Genomic DNA, 22675 nt, shown 5'->3' with positions numbered 1-22675 from the left:
CATCTGTAGAGTGAGAAGCATGCCTAGCTCATACATCCCAAGCAGATAGTCAAAAGTCCCCAAAGATGTACAAACACCTCAGGACTCCAACAAAATGACTCCTCTCCATGGCTTGATGATCAAGAGAATGTCATCTCCCTTGCAACTGTGTCTGCTTCAGGGAGACCGGTGATGATCAAGAGAACGTCACCTCCCTCACGACTGTGTCTGATTCAGGAAGACCTGTGATGATCATGAGAACGTCACCTCCCTCACGACTGTGTCTGATTCAGGGAGACCTGTGATGATCATGAGAACGTCACCTCCCTCACGACTGTGTCTGCTTCAGGGACACCTGTGATGATCATGAGAACGTCACCTCCCTCACGACTGTGTCTGTTTCAGGGAGACCTGTGATGATCATGAGAATGTCACCTCCCTCACGACTGTGTCTGCTTCAGGGAGACCTGTGATGATCATGAGAACGTCACCTCCCTCACGACTGTGTCTGTTTCAGGGAGACCGGTGATGATCATGAGAACGTCACCTCCCTCACGACTGTGTCTGATTCAGGGAGACCTGTGATGATCATGAGAATGTCACCTCCCTCACGACTGTGTCTGCTTCAGGGAGACCGGTGATGATCATGAGAATGTCACCTCCCTCACGACTGTGTCTGATTCGGGGAGACCGGTGATGATCATGAGAACGTCACCTCCCTCACGACTGTGTCTGCTTCAGGGAGACCTGTGATGATCATGAGAACGTCACCTCCCTCTCGACTGTGTCTGCTTCGGGGAGACCTGTGATGATCATGAGAATGTCACCTCCCTCACGACTGTGTCTGCTTCAGGGAGACCTGTGATGATCATGAGAATGTCACCTCCCTCACGACTGTGTCTGCTTCAGGGACACCTGTGATGATCATGAGAACGTCACCTCCCTCACGACTGTGTCTGCTTCAGGGAGACCTGTGATGATCATGAGAATGTCACCTCCCTCATGACTGTGTCTGATTCAGGGAGACCTGTGATGATCATGAGAATGTCACCTCCCTCACGACTGTGTCTGCTTCGGGGAGACCTGTGATGATCAAGAGAATGTCACCTCCCTCACGACTGTGTCTGCTTCAGGGAGACCTGTGATGATCATGAGAACGTCACCTCCCTCACGACTGTGTCTGCTTCAGGGAGATCCGCCATGGTAAGAGGTGTGGGCATTCCAGATTGTGCTGCTGGCTGTGCCCGTTTCCGGAGGCCCTGACTTGCTAAATCTCTTCTTTCTCTTAGAGGAGACAGCCACAGGAATCAAGGGAGCTTCCTCCTGGCACCCAGGAAGCTCACCCAAGTAATTAATGCCGTCACCAAAGACAGCAGCCATCTGGGGCCTTCTGAGCCCCTTGAAGGACGTGTGCAGACCATGCAGGTCCTTTTATGCTTTGAGGCCTGGTTTTCTCCTCGCTAATAATAGGGACAGTACCTGTCCCTGCCCAGTCTGTCTCCCATAATGGGGACAATATAAGTTCAGATCTGTGGGAAGGACCATGGGCCTCTGAGAAGTGGCGGATTCCAAGGCTGAGACAAGGAAAGCTCATGGTGAGACTAAGGAATCCCACTGAGCTGAAAAGGAAACATAGGAAAGCCATGGGGTCACGGGGCAGGAGTGTAAGAACCAGCTCCCCGCACCCCACCCCCACCCCAGGGACCATCCAAGCACTAAAATGAGCAATGGCTAAATTATACACGCACCCAAGCAATCATGAGTCAATACTGAGAGCACAAAAGTAAGGGGGGGGGGAGAGAATGAGAATGAACATCTGATAGACAGGGGGAAAAAGCCACCCAGGAAATACAGAATAAAAGAAATGAGAAAAAGCTCATAGCTACTGCAGGTTTTAGGGCCATCCTCAGCTCTTTAGAGTTTGAGGATAGCCTGGTATCATGGTTTGTATATGTTCAGTCCAGCAAGTAGTACTATTAGAAGGTGTGGCCTAGCTGGGCAGTGGTGGCGCACGTCTTTAATCCCAGCACTTGGGAGGCAGAGGCAGGTGGATTTCTGAGTTTGAGGCCAGCCTGGTCTACAGAGTGAGTTCCAGGACAGCCAGGGCTATACAGAGAAACCCTGTCTTGAAAAAACAAACAAACAAACAAACAAAAAGATGTGGCCTTGTTGGAGTGGGTGTGTCATGTGGGTGTGGGCTGTAAGACCCTCATCCTAGCTGCCTGGAAGCCAGTCTCTTCCTAGCAGCCTACAGATGAAGATGAAGAACTCTCAGCTCCTCCTGCACCATGCCTGCCTGGATGCCGCCATGATAGTGGACTGAACCTCTGAACCTGTAAGCCAGCCCCAATTAACTGTTGTCCTTTATAAGAACTGCCTTGGTTCCAGCACTCTGGGAGGCAGAGGCAGGCGGATTTCTGAGTTGGAGGCCAGCCTGGTCTACAAAGTGAGTTCCAGGACAGTTGGGGCTATACAGAGAAACCCTGTCTGGAAAAAAACAAATCCAAAACAAAACAAAACAAAAAACAAAAAAAGAATTGCCTTGGTCATGCTGTCTCTTTACAGCAGTAAAACCCTAAGACACCTGATCTGCATGAGACTTTGTCCCAAAAATAAATAAATAAATAAATAGCCCAAACCCCCAATCCTTGTTCAACATAACCACCATGGTCTCAGAGGCTCTCATTAGGATCATCCTGAGAGACTGGAGACAGCGGGTGAAAGAGTGCTGTGGAGGGACAGGACAAGCCCACGCCAGGTGCAGAGAAACATCGGCACCACTCCTGCCTCAGCCGGAAAGCAAGGCCTAACTCTCCTGTCGTGAGAGCAGCCCGGACTGAGAACAATCAGCACGATAGCTGGCATGACACTTGAAAACATCAGTGCTGCAGAAGACTTGAAAATGTCCCTCAGGATGAGACAAGGCTAGGCCAGCCTGATGGGCACGCCAACCTAAGATACTGAGAAGATCCAAATCACAAAATCCAAAGTCACAGGCAACATTATTAATGTAATTCTGAAAAAAATTAGGTACCTAACAGCCAAAAATACAGAAGAATCTGCACAAAAACAGTGTGTGTGTGTGTGTGTGTGTGTGTGTGTCTGTGTGTGTAGTGTTATCAAGTCACTGAGGTAAAATGTTAGCAGCTCATGGATCTAGGTACAAGCAATTATTGTTCTATTCTGTGCCTTTTCCAACGGTCTCTGGAGCTGCTCTAAGGAGGACAAGATCATGTTAGTCCTTGCAAAGCTCACAGACCCAGCATATCCAGCTCATGGCGCCTGCTGCTGGCTCGGAAACACTCACCAGTCAGGTATTCCAGGACGGCAGCCATGTACACGGGTGCCCCCACTCCAATCCTGTACTTAGGGTGGCCTTTCTTGATGTACCGCAGCATCCGTCCCACGGGGAAGATGACTCCGGCCTTGGCCGACCGGGAGGTCTTGGTGGATTTCTTCTTCCCACCACGGCTCGACATGGCGACAGCCCCAGAGACAGATCAGCAAGTTCACTGTGAAGGCAGGACACACGGTCAGGGCCACAGGAGACAGGTATACTACGGTCCTCTCTCAGGAACAGATGACAGACACAGCGGGCAACTGCTGAGCCCCCCGAGCCTGCAGAGTCACTCATGTGCTTGGCTGGAGCCGTCTGACCCTTGCAAAGAAAATACACAGCTTCACACATTTTATCCTGTGACATCAATCTTATTGGTCACTTCCATTTAGATGTTATACTGACAATGACTGCTCTTAAGTGTCTTGCTTTTAAAGCCCCATGGTGTAAAAATAATAAAGTAGGTTTTAAAAAATTTAAGCCCACAATCTTAATATTAAATAATCATAGACTATTGGACTTAACATAATTTCAATTACTGCATCATTAATTCAACAACTTAATTATTACTGCCAGTATATACTGGGTACTGATCTAACAGATACATTATTCGGCAAATAATTTTTTCATATAAAAATAATGATTTTTGTTATGTTCTACACCTCTGCAGTAATTTCATCTTTATGTCCTTGGGACCGGAATAATAAATCTGCCGTAAGATGACTACGGCCTCCCCCTAGAAAGAGGCATACAGCTAAGAGGCTGGGTTCTTACACTAGGACCCTGACCTGTGACAGGCAAGAGCCAGATGTCACAGGCTGGCATCCCTCCCCTTTCGGGAGGAGCAGTTTGTGGTCAGGGATGGCCACCAACAAGCCACTCAATCCCTTTAAGACAGATGCACAGACCAGCTGTCCCCCAGAAGCCCTGCGAGTGTGTGAGTGTGCCTGGGCTGTCTCCATGGACAGCGGTGTTTGCCAGAAGCTGTGAGTACTTGGACCTGGCAAGTCCTACACACGCTCATTCCTTAAAGATCGGCATGCCTCTGTTTCCTTCTCTGACAGAGTCTCTATAACAATAAGCTAGTAATTGGGGCTGGAGAGATGGTTCAGAGGTTAAGAGCACTAACTGCTCTTCCAGAAGTCCTGAGTTCAAATCCCAGCAACCACATGGTGGCTCACAACCATCTGAAATGAAATCTGATATCCTCTTCTGGTGTGTCTGTAGAGAGCAACAGCGTACTCATATATACACATACACACACACACACACACATACACACACAGCTAGTGATCAATGCCTGGTCCTATCCCCACTGTTGCCATGGAAAAGGCAATATCAGGAAGGATAACGGATTGCTCTGGACCAGGCCTGACAATGGGCACACACTGCTGATCATTATCCAGTCAGCATTTAGCTACATATCTGCGTGTAATGACTGGAAGGGTTGAGAAACTTCACACTAGCCATCTGCTACGGGGTTGTGATGGGGTGCGTGACACACCAGTTTGAAGCTGACTCCAAGCCAGGGTCCGAGTGGCAAGCACAACATAACTCGTGTCCTACAATGCAGTCTGATCTAAGGGGAGGACAGGTCTCCAGCCTGGACAAGGTGACTTCCCAAGCAAGCCCTCAGCCTCTTTTCAGGGCACCACTGACAAGCTGTAGTCCTTGGCCAGAGAAGTATGTCTGTCCTTGCTGGGTTCACCCTCTAGGAGGGCGTCGTATTCTGTTACCCAAAGGGATATGTGCACTGAGGGTCCCAGGCACTCTAAAGGCACAAAGATTGTACCTAGTTACTACTGTGTGCTGGCCACCCCTTGGCTGTCAACAGCCTAGGACCCGAAGATCTAACTACTCTAGGAGATCTCTGAGTCACACCCCTGTGCTGGGCGTTATTGTAGTTTCTGTACCCGAGGCTTCCTCGGCATGCCATCCAGGTGTTCAGAGGGCAGAAACTTAATCTGACAATGTGTCAGAGGTGGTGTCAGAGGTGTTGCCTTTGGTACATGATTAAGATTAGGCAAAGTCAAAGACAGGGGCTCCATGATTGAACTGTGATGCCTTTAAAGGAGGAAAGGAGTTTTAAGATAGACACATATATGCATACATACATGCATGCATGCACACAAGCACACACGCAATCCCTGTACCATGCCATGTGATGTTCTACACAACCTCAGGACTCTTAACAGGAAGGAGGCCACCACAAGATGTGGCCCCTTAACCTCTTACCTCATCACCCCTTTTATAAAATAACCTGCCTCATCTATCTCATCATGGTACCAGGACATACGATCTCACGCCGCAGCTCTTTCGTCTGTGCACTGAGCACAGCAACATGGACCGCATGTGCTGGAGAAACGGGACATGAGAAGAGGCATTCTTCAAGTGCAAGCTGTGTGCCGGGCAAGGTGTGGCTACAGAGTACGCTCTGTCCTCTAGCACAGATGGAGCCAGGGAGCTGCTGGGCTGGGGAAGACTCCGTGAGAGAAGGACAAGCCAGGCAGTCCTGTAGATGCTGTTGGGATATGCCACAGGGATGTGCCACAGGCTCACCACGCCTGAATCACCTCCCTCCCACGCCACCCTCAGCCCCACAGCTCCCCAGACTCATGCACCCTTCCCAGACCTGCTGTTCCACCTCGTGGTGCCTGTGCCTTCTATGGCTGACACATGCCATCATGGGGAGTTCATGATGGGATCTGCTACGGCTGTGCTTTGTCCCTGACACTCTGGCTAGGTCAGTTCTGATGCACAAAGTTCTGATGACCCCAATCTTATTCCCAGCAACTAGAGCTTCCCTTCAGACTGACTAAATGGCCCCAGGGACCCAGCAATCAATCAATCAATCAATAAATCCTTATATAATAATTTCCCTCTGCCAGCTCCCTAATACATTAAATGCATCAATCCTTTTCAATTCTATGTTCTCTTCAAGTGCTTTTCCAATCCTCCCTCCCAACCTGTTCACCATCCTAGATGTATATGTATCTGCCCTCAACGCTCGCTACACTGTATCACTGACACCTGGTTTCTTAGTTGTCTTGGTGTCCCATACCGATTCATTCTGTTCACCACTGTAACCTTACTTGCTATTTTGTTGTTGTTTGGTTGCCATTACAATAAGTTCCCATCGGTGCAGAACAGCGCTGCATGTCCAAAGGTCAAGGACTTAGAGCCATGGCTTAGAGTATCAATCTGGAGTCTTCTCTGGGATTATCCCATAACACCCATTGGTAAAGACCCATCTGTCAAGTTGCTGTGAAAGCTGAGACCATCAGAAGTCAGGGAGTTTGTGCCACCTTAGGAGTACCCAGGGAGAAAAGGTCCTGAAGGCTGAGACACAAGTCATACAAAGGATATGGCTACAACCATCTTTGATCGTGTTTACCTTCCTTCTCAGCTGTCTCAGTAATACCAGCCAGAGGAAACTGTTTGCCTTCACACATGGATGCTGACCCATAGATGCTAGAGCAAAGGCAGCCTTTATCAGGGGTGATCAACATTTTCACCAGAACAATGAGAAGCTGGCATCTACAAAAGAGCTGGGCTACATCCTAGAATGCATATGGCCCGCTGGTTGTGGGCTATACATATACAGGTCTGGGCACTCAAACCAGGGAAATGATCATTTCTGAAGCCTTCATTATCTAAGCTACAAATATATGCATATCCATTCTGAATGAAGTTATTGGTTAGGACTACTAGGGAGTTGCATCAGAGAACCTGTATGTGTAGAGGAATCTCATCTCTAAGTATCCAAAACACTGTCAGTGAGGCCCACCTGCTCTATTCCCTGCAGCCAAATAAATGCTTGTATCCACATGCATGCCACCTTCCTGTCAACTCTGACCATAGAGGTGAGGCAGAGGCAGTCCATTCTGCAGGAGAGGATGGTGATCCTGTCGGCAGCAATCTCCATTTACCCCTGTCCTGCTAGGATATCAACACTGGCACTGTTGTTATGTCCCCAGAGGCATGTGGCTGTACTACACAAGCCAAGCTGCACTGTGACTGGCTCGGAACAGAGAGACCAGTCCTCATACTCTAGTCAACCAGGAAAAAAATGTCTCTCCATCCATCCAACACTAAATCACAGAGTGAGCCTTCTGCAAACAAAGGCAGGTCTGCGACCAGAAGAGATCAGAGCACATAGATGCTGCTTAGGTCCTGTTTCTAGTGGTGGGAGAAAAGCAAACCCCAAACCCAAGTGTCACTCACAAGCAGGAACCAGCCTGTAGCTGGGGCCTCACTACACCTGCTTTCCGAGCTCTACGGAGGGCCCAGTCCTGCATTCTAAAGGCAGCAGTACCACTTACCTCCTCTCCCCACTAAACAGTGTGCTGCGACAGCTCCCAAAAAAAAAGGCATGAGAAGAAAATGTGACTTGAGAGCAGGAGCCCAGGCAGGCGGAGGAGTATCTGGAAGCTTCCAGGTGCATCTGCTAAATGAGGGTTCCAGCAAAGACTGAGTCGCCTGACCGCTGCTGTTTCCTCACTCAGAACCCTCTGGAGGTTCCTGGCTGCTCTTAGGGTCAGCTGTGGTTCTGATAGGATTCTGTGGAGTTCCCCCTGTCCTCACCTGACCCTAGACTCTGCCACCCTGAGCCTCTAGCTCTACCTCACAGGTTATCTCCTACAATTGGCACAGGCGGTTTCTGGGCCTCAGGCATGCGCCCCTGTCTGTCCTTCTTTGGGCCAGCAGCTCCTCCCCCTTGATCTTTCCAAGTCAGGTCGAGCTCAACCCCACCAACACAGCTGCCCCTCCTCTACTGACCTACAGTCAGTCCTCCAGAGCAGGGCCTGGGTGATTCTTGCTCATGATTATTTCCTAGCCCAGAACAGATTTTTTGGGGGACATACTAGTGACTGCAAGACACCAACCAGGCAGGGTTGCTTTCAGCAAGCAAGTGATAGGACTCTTTGGAAAGAAGAGTTGATTCACTTAGCTGCATTTAAAGGAGCTGTGTGGCAGGAGCCACTGCCCCCTAAGCCTATAGAAAGGGGGTAAGGGTGGGGTTAACAGATAAGGGTCCACCTCACCCCCACCCCTTCCCATTTCGTGTTTCATTAATGGGCTCTGAAAAGCCCATACTGCAAATCTCTGAACATCACATACAGATAAGTAGTTTCTCCCTTTAAATAACTCCTTCATCGACGCGGGGCGCCATCAGCTCCCTTAGAGGAGGGAAGAATGGCCCTTGTGGTAGAAAGCAAGGCAGTAAGGCAGTTATCACATGTGGGTTTCTAGCCCACTCTCAGTATAATACAGGGCAAGCTTTCCCTGCCTCGTCATAAGTCAGTCCTGATGTGAACAATGTCAGGCCAACGCTCCCCTATGCCTTACCCAGGGATCAACATTAACAGCCAGCCAGTGAAAACTATGGCCTAGATCACAGCAAAATGAGAAAGAGGGAAAGTCCAAAGTCTCAGGAGAGTCCTTATCGTAAAGGGAAGAAAAACCCACAAGTTGAAAAGGTTGATCTAGTCAGAGGGTGTGTGAGTTGCTTTTGCTCAATTGTGGACAAGCTGTAGTAACCTGAGCAGCAGGTACGAGGTGCCCAGTTCAGAGCTAGTGGCAGCTATGGCTGCACACCAAAGGTGAACCTACAGGGAACAACGGGAAGTTTTAGTTGGGTTAGGACTTGAGTCTTCCACTCCAGAACAGACTGTTCAAAACTGGGACTCCCTGCTGCAGAGTCTACAAACAATACACTTCCTCTCTTTTAACGGTAAAACCTCAAACCACAGAGGTGCCAGCAAGAGGGAAACGGAGCAGGAGAACCCCTCTAATTGTCTATTCTTCTAAGCTGTTTTATTGGATCGTTAAAATCATACAAAGACTTCATAATGATTGTAATTGTTGGAGCCGAGTCAGACCTCGACTGCTTGTTCAAAAGTTACTCTCTTTCAAACCTAGAAAACACTTTCCCCTACATTTCTTCTAAGACTTTTTCAAGCAATCTTCTGCCCAGCAGAGTTATCTGCGGTCTCTGCAGGAGTGGGAGCGGGGCTCAGCATCTCGCACACCTGTTGTCAGGTGACACCGCCAGCAGCATCCCGCGCCTCCCATCTCTACTCACCCCACCCCCAGAGACTCTCTTCTCAGCTGTCCCTCTGCGCGCGGGGAGCCTACGGCCTTCCGGAGTCACCTTAAAAATAACACCTCCCCAGCACAAAGCAAACAAAAGGCGAGCGAGAGCAGCGGGGCTCCCATGGCTCCTCTCCAGCCCGCCCTGGCCTGGGATTCCGTCCGCGAGTGGTCCCCAGGCCTCGTCTGCTCAGGCCTCGCGGCGGGTGTCCCACCAGCCGGTCTCACAACGGCCTGTGGCTCGCGCCCCACTTTATTGTGCCCGGGAAAGCACGCGCGGGCCGGCGGCGCACGAGCAAGTAAACTCTGAGCACAGCAGCTCCGGGCCCGGGCGGACGGGCCGGCCACGGCCTCCGGGCCTCGGTGCCCTCGGGCCCACGCCATCCCAGCCTCTACCTCCGGGGAAGAAGTGGGGGACCCGATTAGCCCCTTCCCCACAAAGCGCCCCAGCGGGGGCAGGGGTGCGCCTCCGAGAGAAGTTGGTTTCCGGGTTTGCTTTCCGAACAAAACCACCCGGACCCGCGCGCTGCCAGGGCAGGGCCTTGGCGGACTCCGGGCATCCCGAGGCCCGAGGATAACCGCCCGAGCTTCCCGGGCGCCAGGCATCGCCCCCGCACGCGGTGGCGGTAGGGCGCGCGGGGCCCGGACGGTGCGGACCGGCAGCCCGCGGCTCCGAGGCCCGCGCGGCACTTACCGGGGGGCTGCACGGTGAGGGGCCCGAGCCCGGTCGGCCGCTCGCGCCGGTCCGCTCCGCACTCCTGCCCGCCCGCCCACGCCTCCTCGCTTCCCGCCCGCGCGTCCCGCGCTCGCGCCCTCCGCCCGGCTCCGCTGGAACCAGTGAACTGGAACCACTCGCGGAGGCCCCGGGATTCCCACAATGCACAGCGCGCCGCTCGTCACATCCCTTCCCGGCCCCGCGCGTCCGGCCACCCCTCCCCGCGCCACTCCGCGCCCCGGCCTTGACCCCGGCCTGCTCCTGGTCGCGGACGCCAACGGCGCCAGCCTCGGTTGCACCCAGGCCTTGCGGCCCGCCCCCCTGCGCCCCAGGCATCAGTCTGCGTGTGGGAGCTGCAGGGCTTGGGCTTCAGAAAGATGCTTGTCCACAGCACGGCTAAGCAAGGGTCTACAATGAGCACCTACTGTGTGTCTTGCTGCTCCTCATACCCCGTAGCGTTGTCCACAAAGAGGGAAGGTAGTACAATTGCTGTTACCGGGGAGCTTTTTTCCCCAGTCAGCACGAACTCCTCGCCTCCAACCGGCCCCCTGTCTTCAAGTACTAGTATTCATCAGGCAGCTGTGTGCCCGAGATCAGCTGCTGCATCTCAACTGCCTTGATGAGTGGGAATCTACAGAATGGGCCTCAAAGTCTGGTCTTGCTTTGCTCATGGAATCTGTTAGCTACCTCCACCAAGCAAACTTTTGTTAACTACTGGCTCCAAGTGGAGATTTGATGATTTAAGCAGTGATACTTTTATTACATATTAAGGTGTGTGTGTGTGTGTGTGTGTGTGTGTGTATTGGGGGAAGTGGGGGGGGGGGGGTCAGCCAGAGAAAGGGCAGCAAAGTCTATCCTCAAAACTAAAAACTCTCTCCAGACCCAGGCTGCACTAGATTAGCAGGTTTTTTGGTTTGTGACCCTTTAACAGCTGGACCATCTCTCCGACTCTTGAGCATTTTAAAGACACAAAAAGCATTGTCTAAAGGCCCTCACCCATGCATTCATTATTTCAAGTAAATACCTAGGACACTCTGCACACCATGCATAAATTCGGGTGTAGTTGTGAAATGGTAAACAGAACAGGCAAACCTGCCTGCTCTCCTGGAGCTTACAGTCTGGTAGGAAGAGAAAGGCAAGAGACAATGACATTATACATTACAAGGGTATAAATTCTGGGAGGAAATTGGGTAGAAAAACTAATAGGAAAGGTACACAGGAGTGCGTTTAAGAGGCTGGAGAGATGGCTCAGTGTTTAACACACTCCGTGCCCTTGCAGAAGACCAGGATTCTGTTCCCAGCTTTCATGTGGTCCCTGATAACACCACTCCAGGGAATCCAATGCTCTCTTCTGATGTCCATGAGTACCAGGCATGATATGGTATACACACACACACACACACACACACATACACACACACACAGGCAAAACACTCAGAGAATAAAATAAGTCAGTCTAACCTTTTAAAGAGAGAGTTTCAGTAAGAAAGGCATTTACAGAAAGGCCTGAAGTAGAGGGACAAGCACGCACGCCATGGGGTTACTGAGAAGGAGTAGTCCAAGCATGAAACTCTGAGACAGGGGCATGTCCAAAACTATTATGGGCTGGAGTATGAAAACAGAGTCCAGAAGATGGAGGGAAAACAGCCAGACTTCCTGTCACTGTAACAAATTAAAGGAACAATTTAAAGAAGAAATGATTTTATTTTTTTTACTAAATTTCAGGTTTCAACCCATTGTCCAGTGATTAGGCCATATTAGAAAACAGCATCCAAATGGCAGAGTGCATGACAGAGGCTAGTCATCTCATGGCAAACAGGGAGCTAGAGGAGGGAGTCGGGACAATCTACGCTCCAGCGACAGGCCCTCTGTAACCGAACTGCTCCCACTAGGATTCACATGCTCAAGTTTCCAAGACATCTTCAAGTTGCATAACCTGCTAAAGGCCATGCCTTCAGTGAACTTGGGGTGGGCATTTCATTTTCGAGCCATAATATCTGCCCATGCGTCCTAAAGGTTCAGGATCATCTCAAGAGTTTCAGTGGTCTTGGTATTTACAACATTGTTCAAAAGTTCAAGTCTAGTAGATACGTTATTGCTAGGCAATGATTGCAGGCTGGATCCCTTCGGTGTAGGATCTGGGTGCAAAGGGCCGACTTGGACCAGTATTGCTGGGAGAGCGCCCCAGGCATGGTCTTCAAAGCCAAACTTGTAGAGACTGGCAAAATCAGTTCCCTCAAGAAGGTGGCCCTGCAGGGGTGGCTGGAGGATGGTATTCCTAACCAGGCCCTCAGAGAAATCAAAGCTCCGCAGGAGATCAAGGACAGTCAGTATGGTCTTTGTAAAGCAAAGGGTTTTATCATCAGCTCATGGGTCTTCAGCTGGGTGACACTGGCACCACTGACCCCTGGGGCCTCCTAAAAGTTTTGGCCTGTTCACAACACCAGTGACACAGAGGAACTGGTCTCAGTCTGATTCATGAGAACTAAGTATAATGGAATCAGTCTGTATGTTCCTGTATTGTGAAGTGTAGCTGTGTATGTCTCAGAATTGACTGCAAATGGGATATGTTTTCATTTCTTATTCCTTTATAATATATGCACTATCTGGATGTAGCTGTGTATTTTTATTTGTTCAATGCTTATTTACCACCAAAATAAAATAAATAAATAAATAAATAATAAGGAAAAAAGTCTAAAATCTTGAGACTCAAGGCAAACTCTCTTAACTGTGAGCCCCTAGAGCTTACTAATGCTGTGACACTTTAATACAGTTCCTCGTGTTGTGGTGGCCCCCAATCATAAAGGTAGTTTCATTGCTTCTTCATAAATGCAATTTTTCTATGGTTATGAATCATAGTGTGAATATCTGACATTCAGGATGGCATCCTGAGGTAGTCAGGACCCACAGGGTCAGAACTGCTACCCTACATAGTTCAAAAGCCTCTTACATACTTCTAGCATGCAGTGGCTTCGAACAAACACTCCGTTCTGAACGGAGAGAAGGGGAGCATTGAGAGGAAGAATGGAACAAAATAAGACTAAGACTCGCCAAGCTCCATGTCCGGAACCCAGGGACGTGGTGGCGTCAAGTGAGTTTGGAAAACTTGTTTGCGCGACCTTGCTGTCTAAGCCCACGCGGACTCTCTCTTAGGCTGACTCTTTTTGTCATCTTAGTGGTCCCTCACGGAACCTTCCACGATCCTAGGAGGCTCCATCAATCACAGGATGCTGTGACTGAGATCTCAGAGATACCCGCAGAAGCAGCAGGAGCTCTGACCCTTGTCCCCTGTATCTGACTGTCCCGCGGCTGACTGTCCGTGTAGTTTTCTTTTGAAACTGGACAGAAGCATCCATGACTTTGTGACTCTTCCATTTTGCATTACTGTCAAAGCGATGTCGATGTCACCGTCAAGGACTGCTGGAAGGCCTGGGGTAGCTGGCTGCCTCGGGTGTGGCTTCAGCAGCTTCTGTGGCTCAGGCAGCTGAGACCAGTGTTAGACGTCCCTGGGTGCCCTTGTGTGAGCAGGGAGCCTCTGCCCTCACTCCAGCCAAGGGGAAGTCTTCCAGACGAGTTTATACATGTCACACTCTGCAGGCAACGCCCGGGTTCTGGCCACTGCCTGAGAGTCCATCAAGGCATCTCCCTCCCCTGTTGCCATAATGCAGAGCTCTCGGCTTCTCCTGCCAAGGAGACGTCTTTAATAAGTTCTGGTTTCTGTAGGAACCATCTCTGTCAGCCTCTGTTTGACACCGACTTGTCTACTGCAAGTATCTCAAATCTTTCCTGTTTTCTTCTCCAGTTGCTCACTGTAAACCTGGCTAAAAGCATCAAGAGACATGCCACATATCAATACTGCCCTGAGTCGTCCTCCATCAGATGAGTTCATCGTTTAAACTCCATCCTCCACGTCTCAGGATACAGACAACACGTCATGAACATGGGCTCAGTCGCCTGTGAAGTCATTGTTCACAACTGAAAGCTCACAGGCGCAGTGTGTGCTGTCCACATTCATTTCCATTCTGGTCTTCTGTGCTCCTACCACAACCATCTATTAAATTCTGCGTACAGGGCTGGACAGTTGATTCTGTGGTTAAGAGCATTTGCTGTTCCTTCAAAGGACCTGGGTTCAATTCCCAGCAACCTGCATAGAGGCTCAGCACTTCCTCAGGCACCAGGCATATGGTGCACAGGTGTACATGCAGGCAACACACTCATATGAATAAAATAAATTTTAAAAAAATTTAAAAATTAAAAAAATTAAATTCTGCATCCAGAATGCTAGGACTTGTCCAGCCACACGTTCAAACTCTATAATTCTTCCTACAGTCCATGTATAAAGCTATTAAACCACATAGTCAGGTATACTTCTCATATACCACTTCTCCACCTTGGTCATATCTATTAGTATCATAAAAATATTACTTATTATATTATTAAATAATAATATTTAATAATAGTAACAATACTATTGTTAAATAATCAAATATATTAATATTATTTACATACTATTATTATTACCAAATAACTGAAAGAAGCAAATCAAGAGAGGAAAGATTTATCCCAACTCACAATCCCAGAGCATCACCGCAGGTGTGCACAATGGCACCCCTCACATCACAGTGATGCAGAGAGGATGTGTGCTCTCCCTGGCTTTCTCCGCCCCCTTTTTAGTCCCAGCCTAAGGTATGGTGCCGCCCAGATTCATGGCAGATCTTCCTTGTTATTTAGTCCTCTCAAAGACACACTTTACTAATCTGGATGCTTCCTAATCTATTGGTGTTGTCCATCAGGGTATGCTGTCCTGGGAATGTGACAGAGGGACATCTGGAGAGATGAAAATGCTTTGAATTCCGAGACACAGTGCTCAAGGTGCAGGGGGAGAGGATTTAAGCGAAGCCACAGGTCCCTGAGTCCCTGGGCAGGTGAAGCTAGTGCCTCGTGTCCCTTTGTGCCATCTTCAGCCCTGGGCCCCCAGTGTGCTATCCACTACAGTAAGAATACAATCACGCCCTTGTGCTCGTAAACACAAGCCTCCCCTCCTTCTCTGCCTTCACCCACCTCGTGCTCTCAGCTGGTTCAGGGACACACACCAGCTGCTCCTCTCAATTTTTTAGAGTGTGATTTTTTTTCCAACTGCAAGATAAATGTGTGCTCATCGTGGAAACTAGAAAAACAAAAATGCCCAAAAGGTTAAAACAACAACAACAACAACAACAACACTGTAAGCACTCCCTAGGAAAGAATGCCCCTCTGTAAGTAACGAGCAGTTTGCTGAGTTAGACGGGCTTCCTATTAAAAGTGTGTGATTTCCACGCCAGTGCTCAGCACCTGCCTTATAACTTAATGGCCCTTCATGAGCATTTTACCAGCGAGTTTTCCTATAACCACAGCTCTCAAACTGTTTGGATTCAGAACCCCTCGACACTCTTAAAAATTACTGACAACCCTGAAGAGTTCTTGTTATGTGAATACACACACACACACACACACACACACACACACACACACACGCACGTACGTATTCTCTAGTGAGGTCTGAGGATGACGCTCAATGGTAGAGACCTCACTTAGCAAGTGCATGGCCCCACATTCAAGCCCTGGCTTGCCTCCCCCCAATACCATTAGAAACTAAAACTGAGAAAAATATTCAATGAAGTATTCATTGAAAAATGTTAGTGTTAGCATTTCCTCTAGGGTCCTTCCAACAGTTACATAGCAGAGACCAGGTACAGGTCTGGCTTTCTATAAAAAGACTGTTTGGCCTCTCTCTCTCTCTTTCTCTCTTTCTCTCTCTCTCTCTCTCTCCCTCTCCCTCTCCCTCTCCCTCTCTCCCTCCCTCTCTGGCCCTCCCACTGCCTCCCCTCCTCTCCCCCTCTCCCACTGCCCCTCCCCCTCTCCCTCTCCCTCTCCATCTCTCGCTCTCCCTCTCTCCCTTCCCCTCTCTTCCTTTCTCTCCCTTTCCTTCTATCTCCCCGACCTCTCTCTCCTCTATCTTTCTCTCTCTCCACTGTTCTGGGCCAGCCTTGTCCCTTCTTTCTCTCTCCTCTTTCTGACCTTCTCTGTCCCCTTGCTTTCTCTGCCTCTCCCTTCTCTACACCCACTTCGCATGTCCCAAATAAACTTCATTTTATACTAGACCCATCCTATGGCTGATACCTGGGGGAGATGCCTCAGCGTGGGCCCGCCAAGGCACCCTCTCCTGCTGCATTATGCCTCCTCATTATAAAACATATCAGCATATGCATAACATAATAATGTCCTATTGTAAAAATGATTCTATTAACCTAAAACTTAGCAAGAAGAATGACATTATATTATAATTTTGAACTCCTCTTTAATGCCTGGTTTAATAGAGGTATTTTCTCATGTCTTTTGTATTAAATCATTTGTTATATGCAGTTTTGATGAAGAGAAATCAGCTTTGTGCAGATATATATTTGGAATAGAGAATTCAAAGTCTTTTTATATTTTTATATAATTGTATATACTTTTAAAATCCTACATTCAAACTCAATTATATATATTGGTTTTCGAGACAGGGTTTCTCTGTATAATCCTGTCTGTCCTGGAACTCACTCTGTAGACCAGGCTGGCCTCGAACTCAGAAATCTGCCTGCCTCTGCCTCCCAAGTGCTCGGATTAAAGGCGTGCACCAACACTGCCTGGCTATTTTGAATATTTATTTATTATTTTATGTGTATTATGTGCCTGAGTGCACGAGTATGCACCACATGCATGCAAGTACTCATGGAGGCCAGAAGAGGACATTAGAGTTCCTAGAACTGGAGCTACAGGCAGTCGAGAGCTGTCTAATGTGGGTGCTGGCAATCAAACCTGGGTCCTTTGGAAGAGCAGCAAGTCCTAACCACTGAGTTATCTCAAGCTCTAAAAAGTAATTATTTCTTAAATGTTATTACAATGTTGAATCTGAAACCAGTGAATCAACTTTTCACATCAGGTATATTACAGTCCATTGGTCTTGAAAGGACCATTTAATCATACAGGAATGGGTAATACTATCTAATCATGGTCATTTGGAAAATGCTGGTTCCCTGAATTATGCAGGACTTCCAGTGTCAACAGTTCATTGCACAATACTGATACTCTACCCATTTATATCATATCCAGCATGTCAAGATTTTTTTCCTGTTGCTTTGATAAATACCATAACTAAAGCAACTTGGGAAGGAAAGGGTTTATTTGGCTTATACATCGGTCTTAGGGTTTTACTGCTGTAAACAGACACCATGACCAAGGCACTTTTTTTAAAATTAGATATTTGCTTTATTTACATTTCAAATGGTATCCCCTTTCTGCCTTAGCCCTCTGAAAACCCCCTATCCCATCCCCTTTTCCCTTGTTCATCCCCCCCCCCCCAATTTCCTGACTTGCATTCCCCTATTCTGGGGGATGGAACCTTCACAGGACCAATGGCCTCTCCTCTCATTGATGTCTGAAATGGTCATTATGACATCATTGAATTGGAGCTGGCTTAGAGGTTCAGAGGTTCAGTCCATTATCATCAAGGCAGGAACATGGCAGCATCCAGGCAGGCATGGTGCAAGAGGAGCTGAGAGTTCTACATCTTCATCTGAAGGCTGCTAGCAAAATACTGACTTCCAGGCAGCTAGGATGAGGGTCTTAAAGCCCATGCCCACAGTGACACACCTATTTCAACAAGGCCACACCTTCAAATATTGCCTGCCATGCCCTGGACCAAGCAGATTCAAACTGTGATAACATCTATGTTATAGTCCTGAGTGTATATCACTGATGGAAATCAGGGCAGGAATTGAAGCAGACTCAGAGGCTCACATTTAGTAACCATTTTTTACCCCAGGATCACCTTGCCCAAGGTGGCTCGCCATCATTTAGCAGTTACAAATTTAAAAAATGCTCCAGAGATGTGCACACAATCCAACTGACTGAGGCAGTAGCAATTCCTCAGTTGAGATTTCCTTTTTCCCAGGTGACTCTTCCTGCCCAGCTGACAAGAGTTAGCCCTCACCTGAGGGTTTTGTTTTGTTTTGTTTCTTCCCCTGACCCCCACTGGGAAGTTGTCAAATTCTTAGTAGCAAACAAATGTTTCAAATTTGTATCTTTTGCTTGAAAAACTCAACTACAATACTGGAAACAGTAACATCACATAGGATGTCCTTGAAATAACTGGTTCATCCTTTTCTGTTTCAAAACTGTTCAGCACATCCATAGGTAGTGTGACTTTTGTGGGCTTTAAGCATTTTTGTTTCATGGACAACTTCATCCAAAAATCCACTCAGGAGGTAGGAGCAGATCGGTCTCTGCACGTTCAAGGGTGGTCTACATAGCAAGTTTCAAGCTAGCTAGAGGTTCATAGTCTCAAAACAAAAACAAACTGCATTAGTAAAAAGACAGATACATTGTTATGTTATGACCAATTAGCTCTTCCTCTTTGGGGAATCCATCCCAGAGCTAAGCCTGGATAATGGGTTTCCCGCAAGAATAATGTTGAGGCCTGTGAGTCTTTAAGGGCCCATGGAAATGTCATGATTTCTTTTAAAGTCAGAAGAAAATGAAGGCTAGGTCCTTTTTAAATTGAAAACAAAAACAACAACATATGATAGTAATTCATTTATCTTCATGACAATACCATTGTAAAGTATAATTTTCCCTCTTTCCCCCCCAAGAATGAGGCACAGGTGCAGATATCCCACAAAAGCCCTGCATTGCCCGCTGTCCATCATTGTGCCAATTTGAAATGTGTTCCTCAGAAAAGGTTGGGGTAGCCACGTAAGGTTAGTCCTTGGGGTGACCATCCAAGCTTGTCAGGGAGCAAAAGCAGAGTCATCTACGGAACTCTGCTGGCGTGTGCTCACACCATGCTTTTGCTTGCTTTGTTCAAAGCTCAACAGTGAGAAGTCAAGCCATGTCTTAGTACCACTGTGAGAAAGGTTCCAACTCTTCAGAGAAGAGTCAACCTGAAGTTGGGGGATGGGGGCAGGGACACAGACTACACAGGGGATGGCATGGGGGACAGAACTTGACATGTTAACTTAACAGGTCTTTACTGTGCTCCTCCCTCTTTTCTCCTGGTCTGCCTCAGTTTGGCCTTCATATCCACAAAGGTCTGGCCACTTTAATGGGGAAGTAAGTGCTGAGGACACTGGAAGGCTTAACCCCAGCTACTGGCCTAATACCTGACTTCCCTGTGAGCCTTCCATCCAAGAGAGATCTCTAGCCTTGTGACTCTGCTTCTGAAATGTAGCCCCAGTGCTCAGGTGTGCAGGAAACAGGTCTCTGGGACGATGCCCCCACATCTTTGTAGTAAACAATCCATTCTCTTGGGCCCCTGTGTGGAAGGCAAGGAATGGGTCTCCAGGATACCAAAAAGATGTGCTCAGAGAAACTGGGTGGGGCCGCCAAGAGAGGGGCCTAGTCTTCCTTGCTCTTTCCTTCCCCTCCTCCTAACACACAGTCACCGCATTCCCCCCTGGGGAGTCTTTACCTTTACCTGGTGTCTTGCTTTGATCCTGCAATTTCCCCCTACATCTGACACCTCTGGTTTTCTAAGACTCCACTCCTCTTGTTTTGTTAAGCAGTGAATGCCCAGTTTAGGAAAAGTGAGTGAATGTTTACCCTTAATGAAGAATAACAAAGAAGCCAGGACCCCCACCCCTGGGATGGAGGAGGGGCTGCATTACCATCTCTGTTGTTGTTTAAAGACCTTCTAGATGGAAATAGGGCTTTGCCCCCTGAGGTCAGAGCTCGGCTGAGAGCAGTCTAGAGTGCTTCAGAACAGCTCTACTTACAATCTACTTAGGTCCTCAGAGCATTGGGGGAGGAGGATCCTTTCATGGGTTTATTCACCGAACAAACAAACCACAACAAGAAACCCCAACAACCTTTGTTGCTGTTCACAGTGGGATAGTTACAGAAGTTTGGCACTTTAGCACAAAGCAAACTGAACTATGCCTAGGGCTTCTTCAGGTCATCTCTCCCTCTCTTCCTCTCCTCTTTTCCCTCCCTTCCCTCTTACACACACACACACACACACACACACACACATATACACACATACACACATTTTCACATAAGAGCCAACGTTTGTCATCATACAATTTTAGAAATTTTAAAACTTCTCTCTTCCAGAGGAACAGGGATGGTAGTCAGGTATGGGGTGAGGGGTGGGAGAGGTCTGGGGGTGAGGATGGAAATCAGTGTGTGTGGGTCATCTCTGGTGCCCGGATGAAGGCTGGGAAGAGGATACCAGGAGTCTATGGGGATAACTCTAGCTGAGATTCTTACCAAAGGGGGTATGGAGACTGAAGTGGCCACTTCCTGTAGTCAGGCTGGCCTTCCAGGAGTGGGGGGAGGAAGACATCAATTCACCCACAAAATCTGTCTTGTCTACAAGATGTTCAGGGATAAAGAAGGAACAGAGACTGAGGGAAAGGCCAACCAATGATTGGCCCAACCCATCCCATATGAGAGAGCCAACCCCTGACAGTGTTAATGATCCTCTGCTATGCTTACAGACAGGAGCTTAGCATAACTGTCTCCTGAGAGGCTTCATCCAGCAACTGACAGAAACAGATGCAGAGACCACAGCCAAACATCAGGCTGAGCCCCGGAAGTCTTGTGGATGAGTGGGAGACAGAGAGCAAGCAAGAGGGGTCAAGGACACCACAAGACCCACAGAATCAACTAGCCCGGGGCCAAGGAGGCTCATAGAACCAGCACCAACCTGTAGCAAATGAGCAGTTTGGTCTTCATGTGAGTCCCCAGCAATGGAGAAGGGGCTATCTCTGACTCTGTTCCCTTCCATTGGATTACCTTCCCCCTACATAGACTGCTTGGTTGGGCCTCAGTGGGAGAGGATATGCTTAATCCTGCTGGGACCAGATGTCCTAGAGTGGGGTGGTACCCAAGGGGAGGGGACAATGTGGGGGAAGGAATTGTAAGGGGTAGGACTGGGAAGAGAGGAGAGAGAGAGAGGAGGCTGTGACTGAGATGTAAACTGAAGTTTTGAGGTACATTTTTTAAAAAAATCTATTTTCTAACATGAATTTTGTGTATGTAAAATTATTTGGACATAGCTATTAGGTAATAGCTATTAGGTGCTGGGTATCAATTTCCTTCTACATAAAGCCTTCCACATTGGAAATAAGTTCATTAATACACAGAATGTTCTAAAGGAAAGTGAAACATTACCATCTTGCAGGGAAGCTCTTCCTCTCAATAAGTAAACAACTCAAAGGTTTCAGGAAGTCCCTGAAACAGAGCAGATATAGTAGGCCCCTTCTGCCCCAAGCAATACAAGCAAAAAGGCCTGTTGACAGATACCCTCAGGCGGGCTCAACTGCTGGAAGGAGATGTTCTCGGACCTGTTGTGCTTCCTATAAGTTGGACAGTGAGACTCAGTTGTCCAGCTTTCATGAACTTTCCGTCACCTGTGGCAGAGATGGGGTTTGGTGATTCAGCTACCTGGGAGTCATTTCTGCTCCTCTACGTAACATCTCATCCAGATTCCTGTAAGTAACAGACAGAAACGTAAGCCTTGCAGAGCTCAGTCACAGCTCTGGGCTTCCAGGCTTGGGACGAGAAGCAGAAGGCACATCTAGAAGGGGAGTCAAAGGTGTCCCTGGTGAAACAGACTAGCTGTCCCGGCGTGAGGACGCATCCACAGCCTCACAACCTTCAAATGCAAGTTCAGGTGTCAGCGGGACTGGTTCCTCTGGTGAGCTGCCATTAAGAAAGTTCCCCTTGTTTAAAAAAAAAAATGTATTTATTTCATACTCAGAGAATGGTGGACCACAAACCACCAAACCACCTTCAGAGTGAGTCTCCTGTTTCAAACTGAGATGGCCTGAGGGCTCAGGAACAGAGAGTCCACCTCAAGTCAGGGGGCCTGAACTTAGCCCGCCACATCCTCAAGATGAGTGATGGCAGTTACAGCTGTGGAGAGAGGGAGGGACAGACAGATGCTCTCACATGGCAAAGGGGACAAGCTCAGGCCAAGTCATGTGTAAAGACCAGCCCACCCTCGGTTCATGTCTCCAGCGGACAGCCATTTGTTCTCCACACTCCTCATATGCTTGGGGCTTTAACTAGTGGGGAGGCGTGGAGAAGAGTCTCAGGAGGGCGAGCGAACCCAACTCCACAGACTGCAAAGCTAAGTGTGGCCAGCAGAGGCCCCTGGGTGCACAAAGAAGGAAGTCACCGCGTGTGAAGAAAGGCAGGAACCCAGCAGGTCGCTCTTCCCATCCCCCGCTACACCGCACTCAGTCTCTAACTTTCTAGAAACACACACGTGCACGCACGTACGCACACTCGCGCACACACCTTCTTTTCTCTCTTCCACGCCTTGCTCTTCCTTAACTCCCCTTCCCCCACATTCTTACTGCGTCTTTTACTTTATCATATTTTTTAAATTGTGTTTTTTAAAATCCCCCATAAGCTGTCATGTTTGCTTACACGTATTCTTCATTACTAGGAAATATATTTCGTTTCTTTTCCTTTAAACTTTTTATTTTACTATTGTGCGCAGGCGGGTGCAGCTGCAGCGGCCG

General features: G+C 48.5%; 1 protein-coding gene across 4 annotated transcripts in view; it reads right to left on the bottom strand.

The window, feature by feature from the left end:
* Positions 1–10269, bottom strand: part of LOC127664394 (core histone macro-H2A.1) — a 59702-nt gene extending 49433 nt beyond the window's left edge. Inside the window, exons 1-2 of one of the 4 annotated variants that reach the window (XM_052156338.1) lie at positions 10104–10269; positions 3287–3491 (exon numbers count right to left, since the gene is read on the bottom strand). In XM_052156338.1, coding sequence (XP_052012298.1) covers positions 3287–3458 — 172 coding nt within the window. In that variant the 5' untranslated portion in view covers positions 3459–3491; positions 10104–10269. The remainder of the gene's footprint in view (positions 1–3286; positions 3492–10103) is intronic. The other 3 variants (XM_052156337.1, XM_052156336.1, XM_052156334.1) reach the window with 3 other exon arrangements.
* Between the last annotated feature and the right edge of the window lie 12406 nt (positions 10270–22675).

This window comes from Apodemus sylvaticus, chromosome 14 (genome assembly GCF_947179515.1).
Source record: "Apodemus sylvaticus chromosome 14, mApoSyl1.1, whole genome shotgun sequence".
NCBI classification, from domain to species: Eukaryota; Metazoa; Chordata; class Mammalia; order Rodentia; family Muridae; genus Apodemus; species Apodemus sylvaticus.
This window is presented reverse-complemented; position numbering and strand designations above follow the sequence as displayed.